Source organism: Aphidius gifuensis, linkage group LG3 (genome assembly GCF_014905175.1).
Source record: "Aphidius gifuensis isolate YNYX2018 linkage group LG3, ASM1490517v1, whole genome shotgun sequence".
NCBI lineage: Eukaryota > Metazoa > Arthropoda > Insecta > Hymenoptera > Braconidae > Aphidius > Aphidius gifuensis.
The window spans coordinates 26401380-26418070 of NC_057790.1; the positions used below are offsets into that span (position 1 = coordinate 26401380).

The following is a 16691-nucleotide window of genomic DNA, read 5'->3' on the forward strand; positions in this document are numbered from 1 at the left end:
TATTGATTATCAAAATAGAAAAAATATTATGATGAGCTAATTAGATCAAGAATATTTTTAAAAATTCATTTTTAATTTATATTCATTTTCTAGAACAACATATTAAATTTAATTAATAAATTTAATGAAAATAATGAAATAATTCACTCAGATAAATAAATGAAACAAACTAAATCAAATATTGTAAATTAAAAATAAATTGTTCGACAAGTTTATTGAAAAATGGCAATAAAATATAGAATTAATTTATATTAATTATCAAAAATTACGTATGATTGGATTTAATATATCAACGAACAATATGAATATATGTTGAAATAAATTACTGATGATCACGCAAATTTAAAATCACCATTTGTGTGATTAAAAAAAAAAAAAAGGTAAATCGATATGGTAGTTGAGTTAATGTTTTGTGCCAATATTAAAATAAATATTCACAATGGAAAATTACAGCCACGTGTAATAATAAAGCAACTGATCCATTGTCCATGTATATTTATATATAAAATCTGCATATGTATTGTATATGAGCATATCGTGCTTCAGCATCCACTTGTAAATTTATATACATATACTAGATTTATAAAGAGCTCAGCAAATAAATTTATTTTATAATTAAAACTTCTATCAAAATAATAAATGGCTTAAATAAATTATTTTTCTTTACTATGTATATAGCCTAAATATAATTTTCATAATAAATTTTCATTAATGTTTATATTTTTTTTTGTATTACGAATTTATTATAAAAAATTTTTGCAATATTTTAGTTATCCAATTTTGAAATATTAAAATCAATGAAATAATGGCATTAATAAATTGAAAAAAAATAAAATATAAATAAATAAATAATGAAATTAGCTAAATAATATAAATAAATTAATAATTAATTTGATTAATTTATTGAATAATAATTTATTTATTTTGATGTACCCAGCGGCCTATTCAGTCATGAAAGGGTAACAGAATAAAATTGTAGGAAATACAATTTAACAGATTATAAGTAGAATATTATTTCACAACTAGGTATTTCATAATAAAATTTAATAAATTTTTGATTGTGAAGCGAGACCGTGGTTGAGTAGGCAAGAGCATTGCCTACGGTGGTAGAGGGCTTGAGTTCAAATCTATATAATTCCCTTATTCATTACTGCTCATTTTTTCAGGAAAATTGTCATTTCATCCAAAATTTAAGGCAGTTATCTTCTGACATAGAAAAAGTTGAGATGAATATAATCTCGCTTATTCTATGCTAGGATATAACTGCCCTAAATTCTGAATAATTTTTTGCCAACGACCATATGGGCCTGAATGCACTGATTCTCGTCCGATTAAATTAAATAAATTTTGATAAATTTTTTTAAATAATCAATAAGGTCTTTTTATGAATATAAATAAATTTTTTTTATTTAAAATTAAATTTTATTTTTTTATAAATATTATTGTCAAAGTACAAGTATATTAGCTTTTTTTTCATATGATTAAAATATTCATTAAAAATTTAATAATTATAGCTATAAATGAAATAAAAAAAAACATTTATTGCTGGAAATAATGCAGTTGATTTTTCTAAGAATATTTGTTCGATCAAACTGTTCACAGTCTTCTTGATATTATTTTTTTTTCTATGAATTATAATTTTTTTTTATTTCCATTACGATATTTAATTAGTATTATGAAGCTTAGTAAGCTGATTGAATTTTCTCCGGATTATATTCTTATCGAGATTTTTATATTTTCTCTTATTTTTTCTCGCAAAAAATACTCGAAGAATAAATTTGATAAAAACAAAAAAAAAAAACATATTTCCTGATGGAAAAATAATAATAACAATGAAATGAGAAGAAAACAAAAAAAAAAAAAAATCATTATAATAAGAATTGAAGATTTATGAGATACAGGATTAAATCAGGAACATTTGGAAAACAAGCTGACTATGTGAATTTTGTATAGTCAATTGGTAAAATAAAAAAATATAAAAATAAATATAAAAAGAAAAAAAAAAGCTCTGATATTTGCACAATAGTTTTGGTCTGTACGCAAGTTTAATAGTAAAAATACATCAGCATAAATACTAGCAAGTACATAAATGTGATATTTTTATTTTTCATTAAATAAACAGTCAAATAAATTTGAGTTTATTCAGTCTGATTTCAAAGCGTAAACTCAAATCAATAGATAACGTGATACCATCAATTTGTGCATTTATTTATTTGATACATTTTTTTATATCTAAAATATCTCCCAAGTAGAAAAATCCACCTAAATTATTTTTTTTTCAAAGCAGATTTTCCGTTTGAATATAATCGAAATTCATATTCAAACCAATTTATAAATATTATTAAAAGCACTTGAATAAATTTATAAAATATTGTTAATTTAGTTTTACACAATCAGTCAATTGATAAAAAAAAAAACTACATATGAAATGGAGATTGCAAAATATAAAGTGATGAAATATATACAAGATTCTTTTATTTTATTTATATTTTTTTCGTTTTCGATTTAAACTTTCGCGCCACATGCAATCTCGGTGTATTACGCGTATCAACACTCACTGACTTTTGATAGTGATCCCTACAGTTATCCCTACCTTGAAAATAAAAGCAAAAAGAAAATAAAATAAAATAAAAAATATAAGTAGGAAGATGCCACAGGAGAATAGCAAATCGTGAATAGAGCGTGAAAAAAAAAACACACACGCAATGATAGGGTACATCTGTATGTATAGAAAAAAAAAAAAAAGGCTGTAACATTGGTCGTGATTGGCTTTGGCATGTAGCTTCGTACATCACTTCTCATTTGAATTTAGATTCGTCTCTTACACATTGATGGTGGTTATATGATATCTACCATGATATCAAACACACATGTACATGTACATTCAATGCATTCATTCAAATGCATAACATTTTTTTTGTTGTATTTTTTTTTTTTTTTAACAAATTCATGCACATGCCAGTATGAAAAAAGATCACAGAAAAAAAATATCATATTTCTACTGTACACTTTTTTTCCAATAAAAACGGAGATTTTTTGTTTTTTTTTTTTTCGTTGTATTCAAATATCAAATGAATATTTCGGAGTTTATATTTATACATAATAAAGTAGATTTTTTTTTGCATAAAAAAATATGGAAAAATGATTTGTTGTATTATTTTTCGTAATTTTTTTATTGGCTACGGATATTTTCATTTAGGAAATTATAAATTGTTGAATGTAAAAAATTTATTTCAGAATCATAAACAATTGTCATTGATATGTTTTATTATTTATTGAATGTAAATATAGTTGATGATTCATAAAAAAATTAAATGAGCCTTCAATGAGCATTGATGTGAATTAAATATAATTTTTTTTCAATCGCACTTGATCCATCAAGATAACTTTAAAAATAATAAAAGTTTATTGATAAATTCGTAGTGATTATGAAAAATATAAATCAAGTGAATAATATCAATCAATTATTTTATTTTATTAAAAAATATAAATCTGTCATTATTGATTTGTATTTTTTAATTTAAAATATAGTTCAACATTTTCACGTGGATATTCAAACTTTGAAAAATAATTTTATATTAATTTAAATATAAAAAATGGGAATAAAAATTTTTTAAATTTCAGGAATGACATTGATCTGATGGAAGGAAGTACACGGTCCATCTGAGAATTTTTTTGAGTACAAAAAAAAAAAGTCACCAAGAGAAACTCAAGACGACAAGAGAGACTACTCACACCAAGAGCTTTTTGTCAAGTGCCATGATGACCCCATTGATCTCAAGCAACATGAAATTTAATTTAAAAAAAAAAACTTCAAACAACTCGATTGGTAAATATTAATCAATGATAGAAAAATAATAATATTATTAATTTTCAAGAGTAAATAATTTCTAGAAAATTCAACAATGCCCTAATCACACTCGATTTGATTATAAAAAATCTTTCCAAATCACACTGCATTCACCAAGATGACTCCAAATTCATTACTAAATTTTTAAAGGCCATAAATAATACCAGGTTTAATCGAGTGAACAACATAAGTCTTCAGTTTTGTTGAACACAAAAAAATTATTGATCTTTTTTAATAAAAGCAAAAAATAAAAATAAAAATAATAAATTGAAACAATAAAACACTTAATATAGACCTAAAATCTCGCAATAAATTTATCAACAAAAAAAATATATAAAATCGTAATCTCCAATGTCACAGAAGGTAAGTAGCAAAAATGTATAAAAAGCAGTAGTTCACAACCTCGATTTATGCTGTGTATGTTCAGAGCAAAGTGACTTGAAAATACTTTTCAAAAAAAAAAAAAAAAAATAATAAAAAAAACATGTATATACGAATTGGTGTCAGTGTGTAAAGGTATGTTGATAAATGGCTTGAAATAAAGAAAGTGGAAAATAAGAGAGACAAAGAGCACTGTCGTAGTGAGATAAAAGAAAAAAATAACGAAAAAAAATGTGACAAAAAAAAAAAAATAGAGGTATGAAATGAGCACTGTGTAAGAAAAGTGTGGGATCCTTTGAGTATCAAGGGATTGCAAAGCATCGCAGTCGTTCGTCCATTCGAAAAATCGCTAACCATATATACCCTCAGTCACAAAAAAAAAAGAATATAGGTTTTTGAACTGGCACAGAATAAGGTCGTATCCTATCAGAAACAAGTGTGCTGCATATTTGTGTATGTGAATTCCGTATATTTATATATGTGAATGAAAATAAGGGTACGAATGTTTCGAAGAGTTAGGTGAGTTATCGCACCAACTATCTGCTGAACCATTTGGATTTATTTCGATTGGTACAATCTGCCACGATATAAAGTATTTTCAAAATAACTTGGTGCGAAATAAAGAAAAAACATACATAATAAAAAAAAATTCTTGCGATATATGTATTTTTTTTTTACACAAGTTTATTGATAAAACTATATTACTTGCAAGTATTTTTTTATTTTTTTTCATTAATTTATGTCTCTTTTTGTTTTTTATTATTCGCGATATAATTTTTTTTTTTTTTGTTATTTATATTTTTTTTTTATGATTCATTCTATGTTCAAATTTTAAACATATTTGTAATCAAAATGAAAAAAAAAAAAATATTTAATTGCTCGGTATTTCAAAATGAATAAATCAGTGTCTTTTTTTATGCAATCTCGTGTGATATATTCATACAAATCCGAAAATCGGCTAAAGTATTTTTTTTTATATTTTTTTTTTTATATCTGATAAGCTAAATTGAACATTTTGTTTGTGGTTAATCTTTTATAGGATTTTGTAAATTGCAAGAAACACATTTTTATTTATTTCTTATTTTTTAAATTATAATTCGAGTAATTATAATAAAGTAAATTAGTTAAATTAATTTTTATGATACTCATTAATAATATGTATTAATTTACAAAATTTATTTTAATTAAGCAAGAAATCATTATACCTAAATTCATCAAAATAAATTGGTGTATATTTATACTTTCAAAGCTTGATGAAATAAGAGTAACAAAATATATAATTATTTATTACATAATGAAAATATGTTTGTAATATTTTTGATGCTTTATTTAGAATTAATATTAATTAATGCATTTCAATGAATTCGATTCAACCCTTGGGCAATCCGCCATTGCCGTTTGCAAAACTTTATTTCATTCATATTCTTTTTTTTTTTCTTTTATTCTTTTCAATATATTCTTGTTATTCTTATAATGTTATTGTTATTTGTTTTTTTATTTTTTCTTCTTCTTTTCTCAGAGGAGGAGTATCACAAACTTCCTTCCAGCAACGGAATAATGGAAACGTGAGAAGACTTCTTGGACAAGCTTGCGATAGCCAATCCGATGCAATTCAAGACGAGATGGATTGCTATTTTCCCAACCCCTTTTTGCAACAATCAACTAAGAAAAATAGTTAGAAAAAAAAACTATTTTTTATGCTTTTTATTCTTTTATTTATACAGATCTTGTTACAAAAAAAAATTACACAAATTGACTAGTTAATGAACCAGTGTAGAAATAATTTGAACGAATTGAAAATTTTTTTCATATAGAATTTAAAGATTATAAATAATATTGAAAATTATTGTTAATATAAAATTATTTTATAGGATGAAATTTATATTATTTCGTGGCCAGAGGCAAGCGCCATCATTCCTGTGATATTAAATATTTTTTGAGGGAAAAATTTTATTTTTTTTGTTTTACTTTAATTAAAAATTATTTAATAACACAATAATAAAAATAACATGAATATTTCATTTAATTTTATCATAAAGTTTATTAATTTTGTTGGAAAAAAATATTAAAAATGCAAAATTAGATATTTCAGTAGTACAAGTCAAGCAGTGTCAGACTTAAAATCATATTTTTAAATTTTACGAAATAATGAATTTGTTTTGCTATTTTAAAATATTTTTACTGTAATTTTATCATTAAACGATTTTCAATCAAGCAGATTAAATATCTATTTTTAACTTATCAAATTATAAATTCATTTTTTTAAATTAATAAGATTAAAAAAATAATTTTTATATTTCAAAAATTAATTTACAATTTAAAATAAATTTATTACATTTATAAAAAAATATCCTATCTAATAATATTATTTTTTTTTTATTTAAAAAATAGCTCACTCTTTTTAAAAGCAATAAAACGTAAATATTTTATTCTATAAAATTTTTTACTAAGCTTTTATAACAAAAAATAATAAATTTTTTTTTTGTTATTGTTTTCCTAACTTTTTACTGTGATTTTATAAATTTATAAAAAATAATAATATTAATAATAATAATAACTAGGTATATTGAAAGAAAAACAGCATGTCATCAATATAGATATAATTTTTTTCCTCATATTATCTATAATAATAAAATAACCAAAACAATATATATTATTTAAAAAAATATAAAAACACAAAATGTTATAAAAATTTACGACTTTTTTATTTTACTATTTTGCTAGTGGATGCTGTTTTTTTCCAACTAAAAGGGGTTTATTAATAACTAAATATAAAGTATAATATGTTTTGTAATAATTTTAATGTTTGAAAAAAAAAAAAACCATCATCGTGTTGTCAAAAGCACGTTAAATTGAAAAAAATTTTTAATGACAATACAAGATAATATTTATGGACTCTTTTCATTTGCAGACAAATTGTCTATATTTTTTTTTCAACTAATGATAGGCAAATAATTTTTCCCAGACATTTTATATAGTATAAAAAAATAAAAAAAAAAATGCAAATCAGTGTCATTGTTTTTAGCCATCGGAGAATTTATAGCAAATTTTTCGCTTAATTCGAATAAAAAAGCGAAGAAAATTTAAGATAATTATTTATTTTTTATACCCTATAATTACACATGATATATTATATATTTTTTAATCTTTTTTTTTTTTTTACTTTCTCATTTTCACCCAGAAGACTGCCTTGTGCTTGGCCGCCTACAATTTTTCAAGAAGCTCGTTATCAAGAAATTTCATTGTTCGTTTTAACCGCCTGAAAGAGTAAGAGCCGTCAACAGCAGTCGATTAACAGCAGTGGTGTGCTGGTGAAAAAAAATGTTGAGAATATAAAAAATTTAAAAAAGAAATAAAAATAATGATAAAATCCGTAATTGCGGCAAATCACTTGGTTGATACAAACGAGTAGATAAAAGTAAAGAAATTAAAAAAAAATAAAAACCATTATGCATTTATTTTTTATCTCATTATATTTATCATATTACTTTTGGTGATTTTTAAAATGTAAATCTTAATTTTTTTATGATACATTAATAGTATTTTATTCAATTTAACAAATAACAAGTAAATTTTTTACGAAAATTCTATAAAAATTTAAGTATAAGACTTAACGTCAAATAAAAAAAAAAGGAAATACTTTTTTATCCTTTTATCAGTCAACTTTAAAAATGAAAATAATTTCCGCTTTTTCATAAGAGATATATATATTTTTTTTTAATAATAAAGGTTAACATGTTTTTTCATCGTAAATACTGTGACGTTAAATCTACTGACCGAGTTAAATATAATCGATCAATTTTACAAAAATAAATGAAAATAACGATAATTAAAATTTTTTAAATTGAAAAATAATTAATCAAAAAAATATAATAATTAATTAATTTAATTATTTATAAACTGAAAGTTAAATTTATAAATAAATTTTTAAATTTATATTTAATTATTTAAAATGAAAAATTCATTAAATTTTAAATAAAATCATTGAGTCAAAATTAGGTTATTGGAAATTAAATTTTAAAATTTTAACAGTTTAATTAATTATCAAAAAAGCATTTTAAAATTATTAAAAAATTTAAATTGAATGATATTAAATGATTGATTAAATTCCCGATGATATTTTTTAAAATTTATAGTGAAATAAATTTTTTAAAAATAATTATTATTACTTATATTTAATTTATTTTTATTTGTTTTACTTATTTATTTAGCATATAGGTAATGATGTTAGTATGTTAAAGTGAAAATAAAAAAATAAAAATAATTATATAAACGAACAAAGAAAAACTTTTCTTTGTATTGTATAAAATCAATAAGCGTTAAATTGAATTTGGATTAAGCAAATACGTTGAATAAAAACAAATAAAACTTTGATAATACTTTAAACATACATAGAGTACAAAAAAAATCATAAAAAATGTATTATTAAATAAATAAAATCAGTCTCTTGAAATATCGAATAAATTTTTTTTTCTTTTAAATAAACAAATATATATTTTGTTTTAATATAAAATTATAATTTCATAACAATGAAAAACTCGTAAACAATTTTTACATCTAAAAATAAACAAAACAAACGGAAAATTAAATAAACAAACTTTCAAAAGAAAAAAAAAAAAAATAGTGAATTTAATAATGCAAAAATGTTAGTTGAAAAATAATGGAAATTAATAGAAATTGTATCTGTGTGTCATGATGAAATGTAAGTTTAAAAATGAAGAATAAAATATGAGAATATCACACCGCATCCTGTGTGGAAACTCCGATGGCTTATCCATTGCAATTCAATGAATTTATTCAAGCGTTAATGTGACGATAGTGTTCGAATTCGTTCATCTATTTTTATATAAACTAGGATGATTACAACTGGGATTGTCCTCTATTCAATATGTTGACCCAGCAGGGTTTCACAAAAAAAATATCATATTGATGTACCCAATCTTTACTGGATTATATGTCCATTCATTCTCCATGATTTCTATTCTTCTTTTATATTTTTATTTTGTGTATTTTTATACGGTGAGTAATGGTCTGGATCAGTTGAAATATTTTTAAAAATTTTCAACCGAATTACTTTATAAAAAAACAAAATATAAAGTATATATTTTTTTCTCCATTGTATTTTCAAATTTGGCGGGTATATTCGAGTGGAAAAATAAATTTAAAAAATATCTAAAATATATTATTTTTTTAACGATGTATAAATTAATATTTAAATTAAATTTTTGAATACAATTTTTATTATTTTTAGCATTAAAAGTTTTAAAGTTATACTTAACTTTTTTGGATGAAAATTTCTCAAAATAAAATTTTTTATATTAAACAGAAAATTAATTAAGTTAAATTATTTATTAATTTTTTAATTGTTATTTTACACAATTATTAGTATTTGTGAAAAAAAAAAATAAAGCAATTTTAAATAGCAAAAAAAAAGTTCTTTAAATTGATGTAAACTGTAAAAAAAAAATATAATATCAATTTGGGTTTTTTAAAAAACAGTAAAAATAAATTTACCAGAAATATAAAAATAAAAATATGAATTTTTTTATTATATTCATAAAATATCATAGCCACCATGTATTTTTATGACAAAAATATTTTTCTTTGATATATTAATTGGTTAAAAAATCATGTATAATTCTATCTTTATTTTTTTATTCCTTGAATAATATAAAATTTAAAAAAAAAATAATCTTAAACATCAAAGTGGGACATGAAAAATAGCAAAATACCATTTCGCTCATCTGCTGAGTCATAAAGCAGATACTATATATTTTTCTTTTTTTTTTCAAACGAAAAAAATATAAATCTCAAAGCCAACTACTTCCATATGACGTACGAGAATAAGCCAAGCGTTTTTAGACGAAAAAAAATAATAAAAAATATAAAAATTATTGAAAGTTGGAGGCAGGTGCAAAACTGTCACATATTGTTATCTCTTTTTATCTTTATTTGAGCTTGAATAAGTATTTTTCAATATCAGTTTGATGTAATTTATTGAATTGTCTAAAAGGCAATTTGATATTTTCCATTCAAATATTACTATAGAATTTATTTGAAATTTAAGTAATTAAATTTGCACTTTTTTAGCTCATTTGATGTTCGATTATGAATGTTAATTTACTGTATTGAAAAGAAAATATAGTATACAGTTAAATTTGGAATAAACAACTGTTGGATTTTTTTGATATTGTCAAAGTTTTGGAATTCCATTATAACATTACAACCTGAGTATATAAAGTTGATCAGCCAAGGCGATTGAACGAGAAGAATGTCAGTCATAAAAATAAAATGAAGCAATAAGCCAAAGTTCCTAAAGAATCTTCAATTACGATAGAACATCATCTACCCTTTCCAGTTTCTCATAAGAAAACAGATCGCATAAAGAAGAGCAAGATAAAAAATTCAACCAAAAAGAAAAAATAATAAATTTCAATTTCGCGATCCAATAAGAACATTCAAAATTATAAAATACAATGAAAAGTTTTAAGGATTTTTTTTTTTTTTTTTTGTTCTTTTTAAAAAAAAAAATTATTTATTCATTTTGACGTTAGGCAAAGTGGTTTTTTAATCAGTTCATTCAACAGTATCTTTTTCATAATAGAATATTTTTTTTTATTGTTAATTTTAAAACGGAGAAATTTATTTATTTGAAAGATTATATAAAAAATCTGTAACGTGTTAATAATGCCAATCAATCATTTTTTGTTTCGTAATAAAATTGATAAATCTGTCGTTATTGTTTTTTATTTTTTTATGTAAAAATTTTTCATCAGTATTATGTACAAGTTTTTGAAAATAATAGTGATAAATATATTTTTATTTTTACTAAATATGAATGATAACATTGTGAGTTAATTTATTATAGAATCTGTAAACATACTGGAACAAACAATAGTTTCAGAATCATAAACAATTGACATATATATGTTTAATTATTTATTGTATGTAAATATAGTTGATGATTTTTAAAAAAATTAAATGAGCCTTCAATGAGCATTGATGTGAATTAAATATAATTTTTTTCAATCGCACTTGATCCGTCAAAATAACTTTAAAAATAATAAAAGTTTATTAATAAATTCGTAGTGATTATGAAAAATATAAATCAAGTGAATAATATCAATCAATTATTTTATTTTATTAAAAAATATAAATCTGTCATTATTGATTTGTATTTTTTAATTTAAAATATAGTTCAACAGTTTCACGTGGATATTCAAACTTTGAAAAATAATTTTATATTAATTTAAATATAAAAAATGGGAATAAAAATTTTTTAAATTTCAGAAATGACATTGATCTGATGGAAGGAAGTACACGGTCCATCTGAGAATTTTTTTGAGTACAAAAAAAAAAAGTCACCAAGAGAAACTCAAGACGACAAGAGAGACTACTCACACCAAGAGCTTTTTGTCAAGTGCCATGATGACCCCATTGATCTCAAGCAACATGAAATTTAATTTAAAAAAAAAAAACTTCAAACAACTCGATTGGTAAATATTAATCAATGATAGAAAAATAATAATATTATTAATTTTCAAGAGTAAATAATTTCTAAAAAATGTATTAAAATTGCTAATAAATTTCAAGTTTTGAAAAAATATTGTTTAAATACTGTGATAGTTTTTTTTTTTTTGCTATGTAATAAATAAAAAAGTTTGAAGGGTGTGTGTCTTAGACTCTTAGATAAATTTAATTAACTATATAACTGTTATAATCTGAGACCTTTAATAATGCATATGTGTTAGTTTTTGTTAAAACCGAGATATTAAATATAACATTCATCTACCCACACATTCACAAGGCATTATTCAAACTCAGTGAACAAGAATATACTGGCGAGTATGAGATAAGCAAATGTCAACATAAATAAGCAACTTGATAATACAATACTTTTTTAAAATAATTTTTGATAACGTCATAGTTAAATATTATCACAAATTTCACTTATAATAATTATATTAATTTTTTAAAATCAAGTACAATACATCATCAACTTATAAAAGCAAACAAATAACTTTTCAAGAAAAATAAAAAAACTAACAATCAATCTTTCACTGGTAGAAACCCAGGTGGTGTCTATCCAACCGAATTTTATATAGAAAAAAAAACTTTGCAAACTAAAACTTGATAATTTAATTTATATAAAAGATAACAGCGATAAAAAATAAAAAATAAACAAAAATTATTATCAACAATAAATGAATGAAGAAATAATTATTCTATAAAAAAAAAAAAAAATAGTTAGCACTCTATTATATAAATAAAATAAAAAAAAAAAAACTATGAATGAATACAAAAATGTGTACAATGATAAAAAAAAGAGATGAAGAGTTGAAAGAGGCTGGGTTACGAAGAAAATACCAACACTCATTGTGTGAATTGCCGAGAAAAATAGAAAAGTGTTGGTGAATAAAGTGGCAGGGGTTCTTAACAATAACAAAAGAGAATCCATAGTATGGTAGTCTCTTTACCTGTATAATAGTTGGATGTAGATATAGATATATATACTTGACAACGTGAGATTAAAGTTGCACTGAACCCCTCTCATCGTCGCATGTATAGTATCGCCATGTGTATACTGTTATTATATATCCTTTGAATGAAATTGTTGAAGCATTTTTAGTCTTGTCTATGTATGCATGGTAGTACACTGTGGTCTTGTCACTTTTTATTCTCCATAATACAGTTTACATTTTCATTAAACAAACCCCCTTTCTTCTCAATATACACTTTATGATCCTGACCCTTGTACACTGACAACAATGTTTCAACAAACTTTATTTATATACTTTTTTATATTTATATATACTTTGTTCAAGTTTGATGGATTACTAATTTATTCAAATTTTTGTAAATTATATTTATTAAATATTTCTATTTATTGCTAGTATCACAAGTGTCACAAATATTTTACACAGAAATTTACTAATCAAATTATCTTGAAATAAATCATATCCTGGTTAATAATGTCTTGAAAAAAAAATATATCATGTAGTTTGCAATTAGTATTAAAAACATTAGGTAATTGCAAAATTAAAATTATTCATTGGAAAAATTATACAAGCATAGTAACATGTCAACACAATGATACAGTTACTATTTCGAATTTTTAAAAAATAATGACAACAGTGTTTGTACAAAAAATAAATAAATATTCCATTTAACATATGATTTATAATTTTTAAATTTACTTTTATCATATATCTTTGATAAATTTAAAATTAATTTATTTGAAAATAAATTAATTAGTCATCATATTGTAATGACTAAATGTTATTATTTTTTTAAATTTAATTTCTTTAATATTTACCTTTTAAATTTTCTATAAAATGTTTATTTTATTTTTTATACGCGCGCCTGTATCTATACTTTCTAAAAGGTTTATTGTTCATTGATTTTATAAACACAAGTATTATCATAAAAAAAAAAAAGAATGAATAAATTGACGAAAAATTTTTTTAATTTATTTATTTACACATAAATCACACATAATTCACACGTAATTTTTAGTCTAATAACATCAAGATTGAATGTTTACTGAAAAAGTTGTGCTACCTTAATATGTCAATTTTAAAAAAAAATATAAAAAATATTTAAAAAAATTTTGTTTTTGAATTATTTCTTCACACATAAAAAACACATAATTCGCACAAAATTTTGAGCCCAATTGCATTAAGATCCGATGATTATTGAAAAAGTTGTGCTAGCTTAATATGTCAATTTTTAAAAAAAATATAAAAAATATTTTAAAAAATTTTCTTTCAAATTTATTTCTTCACACATAAAAAACACATAAAAAACACATAATTCGCACGAAATTTCAAGCCCAATTGCATCGAGATCCGATGATTATTGAGAAAGTTGTGCTAGCTTAATATTTGAATTTTTTTAAAAAATATAGAAAATATTTAAAAAAATTTACTTTCAAATTTATTTCTTCACACATAAAAAACACATAATTCGCACAAAATTTTAAGCCCAATTGCATCGATATCCGATGATTATTAAAAAAGTTGTGCTAGCTTAATATGTCAATTTTTAAAAAAAATATAGAAAATATGTAAAAAATAAAAAAAAAATTTTCTTTTAAATTTATTTCTTCACACATAAAAAACACATAATTCGCACAAAATTTTGAGCCCAATTGCATTAAGATCCGATGATTATTGAAAAAGTTGTGCTAGCTTAATATGTCAATTTAAAAAAAAAAAAACAGAAAGAAATTTGTATGAGAGTAAGTGAGAAAAAAACAATGACCAATCAAATGTCCGGAAGACCGATGATGTTTGTCCTTTTTATATTAGGATATTGTTTATAAAATAATTTCATTAATATCTTTGATGAATTTTTTATTAGAATATTTTTATGGCAGCATATTTTTTAGCTGGATAATATTTGTTGAGGATAATGTGATCGAGATATTAAATCATGTAAAAACACATAAAAAATTTTTTTTTAAATATTGATTAACTAAATAATTCTTTTTTCTATTTTTCTCGACTCTAGAAATTGCTATTTTAATTTTACATTAAATAATTCATCAAGTTTTTGAACATAAACAACTAATAACCATGATAATCATAATATTTTGTTGGCAAATAAAATTTTAATTAAAAAACTTTTATCCATCTTTATTTGATCAATAACAATACGTTGCTAATTAATAATGTTAAAATTTTCGATATCAAAATAACTCATAAACAAGCCACATATAATTATAACACAGCTCTTAACGACTTTATTATAATAGCACCATAAAATATTATCCTTCATGAAGAAAAAAAAAAAAAACTTTTAATTGCAGAATTATGTATCCAACAATCACTAATATAAATTAATATAATTTCTCAATTTTAATTTGACAAGCCAAATTAAACCCTCAATCTTAAAGATACATACATTTTTTTAAAATTTCATACAAACACTTTTTTTTCTCTTCATTTTCCAGATAAAAAAAACGAAAAAAAATGTTGGAAAATTTACTTTTTCTTTTTATATAATAAATAAAAATATATTTTCAATTTTTTTTATTTTTATTTTTCAATTTTAATTCAATTTAAAATGAAAAACACAATATTTATTGATTAATAAAATTTTTCAAAAATAATTTTTCATATTAAAAAGTTTGTCTTGTATGTACTCACGTGTTGCAGATGATGGTTGAAAAAGTAACACATTTAATAATATTGCTGTGAAAATAATTGTGCTTAAAAAATATAAACCTGAACCGCGCCCCATCACGGCATTACAACGAACTTTTTGAGCTTTTCACTAATTTTAATATTTAAGAAAAATTTTCTTGTCAAACACAAACACTTGTTTACAACTTTTTATTCACTATATTGTTCATTATTAATAAACTAATATACTGATTATTAAAACACTTGTCTCACGTTAAACTCCGTCATAAATTAATTAATAATTCACAAGTATTTTAAATTTATTATTAATAATTAACTAAAACTTTAGACAACTAAAACACTGTCACTTGAAATTTTAAATTTTAAATTTTCATCACTTTTCATTTACATATTGATTATTAATCTCATCAACATATATCTTATTTTTTTTCTAGTTTTTAAAATTATTAAATTGTGCTTTTTAACATATTGCTTTATTTTATTTTTGTATTATTATTATTGTTATTTAAAACCTCAACAGACACTAGTAACTTTTAATGAGATAATTGTAAATTTATCTTTTGTCATATATAATTTTGCTGCAACTGAAATAACTGTTTTAGCTTTTTTATAACTTTATGAAGAGGGTCGTCATTTGAAACAGATGTAAATACAATATATATACTTGGTCTGTTGTGTTTTAAAATTAACAATTCATTGTTATATTTAAATAAAAAAAATAAAAGAAAAATAAAAAATAAACATAAATAAATATGAAAACAATTATTTATTTATATTTTTTTAAAAATAAAATTCAGCAAATGTAATTAATTGTATTTATATTTTCATTTATCATTTTGATTATGCTACAATGCGGGCTAATTAACTTGATCAAAAAATTCACAACGGATAAAAGTCATTAATTATCATTAAAAAATATTCAAGATTATAAATTAATATTAATGATATCATGGGGTATTAAATAAGACTCGAAATTATTTATAAAATGACAATTTTTCATGAAATTAAAAATACGGTTTTTAATTTTTTTTTCAATGTTTAAAGTATTTTTTTTTTAACTTTGAAGTTGACACGTGTATAATTAGCATCACTTTAACAATTTGTTATATTTTTTATTTTTAATAAATCCATTGTGAACTTGTAATTGCTGCTTGAATAAATGAACTTTTTTTTTTCAGTAAAAATAATATAAATTCGAGCAAATGAAGCCGATGAAAATTCAATTACTCGAATAAGAAAATGACTATTATCCATTTCAATGGCATACAATAACCGCAAAATGAGATAAAATTTATCAGTTTAAATTCAATTTT

At 21.8% G+C, this 16691-nt stretch overlaps 1 protein-coding gene across 1 annotated transcript in view; it reads right to left on the bottom strand.

Moving 5' to 3' along the window:
- The window catches only part of LOC122853352, a 145281-nt gene that overhangs the window by 127969 nt on the left and 621 nt on the right, over positions 1 to 16691 (bottom strand). The window contains exon 2 of the mRNA XM_044153781.1: positions 15382 to 15962. Coding sequence (XP_044009716.1) covers positions 15382 to 15475 — 94 coding nt within the window. The 5' untranslated portion in view covers positions 15476 to 15962. The remainder of the gene's footprint in view (positions 1 to 15381; positions 15963 to 16691) is intronic.